The 3,494-nt window shown below is 49.1% G+C and overlaps 1 protein-coding gene across 2 annotated transcripts in view; it reads left to right on the forward strand.

The window, feature by feature from the left end:
• The first annotated feature begins 2,141 nt into the window (after positions 1 to 2,141).
• Positions 2,142 to 3,494, forward strand: part of RPL26 (ribosomal protein L26) — a 9,079-nt gene continuing 7,726 nt past the window's right edge. Inside the window, exons 1-2 of one of the 2 annotated variants that reach the window (XM_003791108.2) lie at positions 2,142 to 2,235; positions 3,320 to 3,492. In XM_003791108.2, the coding sequence (XP_003791156.1) occupies positions 3,325 to 3,492 (168 nt within the window). In that variant the 5' untranslated portion in view covers positions 2,142 to 2,235; positions 3,320 to 3,324. Of the gene's footprint in view, positions 2,236 to 2,485; positions 2,505 to 3,319; positions 3,493 to 3,494 lie in introns of those variants that run through there. The other variant, XM_023514050.1, reaches the window with a different exon arrangement.

Consider the following 3,494-nt stretch of genomic DNA (forward strand, 5'->3'; position numbering starts at 1 on the left):
GGCAGCCCCAGAACCCCTGGCCTTCCTTTGACTGGGTTCCTGGTACCAGTCATACTGCTTCACGACTCCCTTCATTGCCTCAAGGAGCTAATTTTTAAAATTCTTCAAAACTCAGTCAAGATTAACCTCACCCCAGAAGTCTTCCCTGACCCCAGAGCTCTCTTCTGCTTTGGAAGCACAGAAGCACCAAGGGCAGTTGGCTCAACAACGCTTTTCTCATGCTTGTTGATTCTGTTGTGTCTCTGTCCTTTTAGACAATGAGCTTCCCACAGGCACAATCTATGGTTTATATTTCCAGTTCAGAGCTAGCCCATGAAATGCGCTCCATAAATATTTGCTGAAAAGAGTTGCAGCTGAGAAATTTTTGCTTAATTTCATATTCAACTATGAATAAAATACAGACTTTCCTTAACAGCATAGGTAAGAATATGACTATTTAAAAATCATAAAAACAGGCTTGGCACCTGTAGTACAGTTGTTACGGCGCCAGCCACATACACCAAGGGTGGCAGGTTCGAACCGGCTAGGCCAGCTAAACAACTGCAACAAAAAAATAGCTGGGCCTTGTGGCGGGCGCCTAGAGTCCCAGCTACTCGGGAGGCTGAGACGTGAGAATCACTTAAGCCCAGAGTTGGAGGCTGCTGTGATGCTAAGGCACTCTACCGAGGGTAACATAGTAAAACTCTATCTCAAAAAAAAAAAAAAATCATGAAAACAGGGGCCAGGCATGGTAGTTCATGCCTCCATTACTAGCAGTCCAGTAGGCTGAGGAAGGAGGATCCCTTGAGGTCAGGAGTTAGAGACCAGCGTGAGCAAGAAAGAATAGAAAAAATTAGCTGGGTATTGGTGTGGGTGCCTGTAGTCCAAAGCTACTTGGGAGGGTGAGGCAGGAGGACCGCTTGAGTCCAGGAGTTTGAGGTTGCTGTGAGTTAGGGTGGCACCAACACACTCTAGCCAGGGGAAAAAGTAAGACTGTCTCCAAAAAAAAAATGAAAACACATGTTTGACTCTACCCTGGGCCCTTCAGGATACGGTTTTTCAGTGTTGGACTGGATCCAGTAGGTTCCTACAAATATAGAGTTACAGAAAGGGGCCAGGAGCCAGACTGCGTGGGTTCAGCTATGACCTATGGGTTGTGTATAACCTTGCACAAGTCCCTCTCATTTCTGTCAGGCTCCGTTGCACCACCAGTAACCACCTGTAAAATGAGGACAATAAAACCACCAGCATCAAGAGGGCTATTTGGAGTTAATAGTGTAAACTGTAAAAGACTGTTCACAGCAGTCAGCAAGCTCACTACGTCTTACGTTATTATGAAATGCGCGTCCTCTGTCAGTATGACACCTGTATCATTCATCAAGCAGAAGCTGGAGGACCATCGAGGGCGTTTCTCGGGATCTATCTGCAGGGGAGCACACACCCTCGCCCTGCTTCCGTCTGATCCTGAAACGAATGATCCGAAAAGGACACACCTTTCCGCACCGAGAGGCTTCCTCAGGCCCAGCTCCTTCAAACTGTGGTCCGCACCAGCACCCGCCACATCACCTGCTCGTTAGAAACTCAGATTCACATCTATTTCCGTGGGGCTGGGGGCGATCGCGGGCCCCATTCCTAGGGAGGTCCTGCCCCAGCCAGGGACGAACCCGGGCGTGCCCCGCAAAGCAGGCAGCAGAAGCCGAGGGGCGGAGGTGGTGGCTGGCGTCCCTCTGGAGCTTCTTAAGGGACTGACAAGCTTGCCACGCCCACGCCACTGGCCCAGACCGGTGTAGTGAGATCCAGGATTAGTACCACGTGACAGCGCCACCTGGCGGCCCCAAATAGGACCCGCCCTTTCGGAGCTAAGGGGGCCACCAGCGCCCCGCACCAGGAGTGCAAATACCGGGTTCACAGAGGCTGTTCACTCCTTCAACACCCACAAGCGCAGTCTGACCCTACGCAGCTCCTGCCTTTCGCCCAGTGATAGCCCTTCACAGAGGATTCGGCAGCAGCACCGTGACCTCCGAAGGCCGGCACTAGAAGCTGGAGGAGGGAGTTTCGCCGTCCCTGGAAGTTCCTCTCCGAGCCACTAGGAGACACTAGTCAGCAATTTCTTTTCCAGTTTACTCTCCCGGTTCAAACTCCGCGCCTCTCTCTCGCCCCGAGACGTTGGAATCGCGAGATCTCTCGTGAACATCCAGAACCGGAAACAGCCTATAACTCTCTTCCCTTTTGCGGCCATCGCCTGAGAGGCAGCGGGTGAGGATTTGTTAGGCAAACGCATATAATCCGCAGCCATCCGTCCTTTGCACGGTGGCGGCTGACCTCGGTGGCCTCCGAATAACAGCTAGGGAAGGGGACTGGAATTGGTTTGATCTTTTTTCTTCTTAACTTAAAGGCCGCCGTGAAGCAGAGGGATGGAGGGTCAGGGGATTTGGGGACTCAGAAACGAGAGCTGACGGGAGGGATGATGTGAAGCTATAGAGTTAAGTCAGGCAGTGTTATTTCCTAGAGCGTGGTCTCCTAAGGTAAGCGTTCAGGGTAAAACCTTCACGGATCTTCCAGACTGCGCTTGCCCATTGGAAAGCTTTTGGGACTCAAGATGGGTGTACAGTACTCCAAGTTTGGGATAGAGGTCCTGACTCACTCCTTTTTTGGTTTTTGTCGCCCTCGGTAGAGTGATGTGGCATCATAGCTCACAGCAACCTCAAACTGTGGGACTCAGGCGATCCTCTTGCCTCAGCCTGCCAAGTAGCTGGGTCTGCAGGCGCCCACCACAGCACCCGACTATTTTTAGAAAAGGGTCTCCGTCTTGCTCAGGCTGGTCTCGAACTCCTGAGCTCAAGCAGTCCATCCGCCTCGGCTTACCATAGTGCTAGGATTACATCTATTCATTCATTTTTGTAGGGCCCAAATGTGTTAAGACTCAGCCCCATAAAAGGTAAACATTGGACGCTCCTTCTAAAACGGGACTTCAAATTTGAAGAATTGAGTTGTTGGTCTGCTCTGCCTTGCTTCAGCAGAGATATGTAAATCCAATCTTGACTCCTTCACATGATACTTAAGGAGTTTGGACGGTGTAAACAAAAAAATTTTATAACTAAAACAAGGTGTGTTATTGATGGGGAAAAAACTCTTAATCCTGTGAACGGTTATGGAAAACATCCCAGTAAAGCAGATTTTTAAGTTTTAAGCATCATTTAATAGACCAGTTTAAGCAGTTTTGGATGGAGTTACAGAACATGATGGTTTCTCTAAATTATCAAGATGAAATTATGAATGTTATTTGTTTGGAAATTGAGCGAGATTTTGGTCATTTAAGAGTCTTAACTTTTTTATTTAGCCAAAATGAAGTTCAATCCCTTTGTGACTTCGGACCGAAGCAAGAACCGCAAAAGACATTTCAATGCACCTTCCCACATTCGCAGGAAGATTATGTCTTCCCCTCTTTCCAAAGAGCTGAGACAGAAGTACAATGTTCGATCCATGCCCATCCGAAAGGATGATGAAGTTCAGGT

Source organism: Otolemur garnettii, unplaced genomic scaffold (genome assembly GCF_000181295.1).
Source record: "Otolemur garnettii isolate 467f Iridium unplaced genomic scaffold, OtoGar3 scaffold00046, whole genome shotgun sequence".
Classification (NCBI taxonomy): Eukaryota; Metazoa; Chordata; class Mammalia; order Primates; family Galagidae; genus Otolemur; species Otolemur garnettii.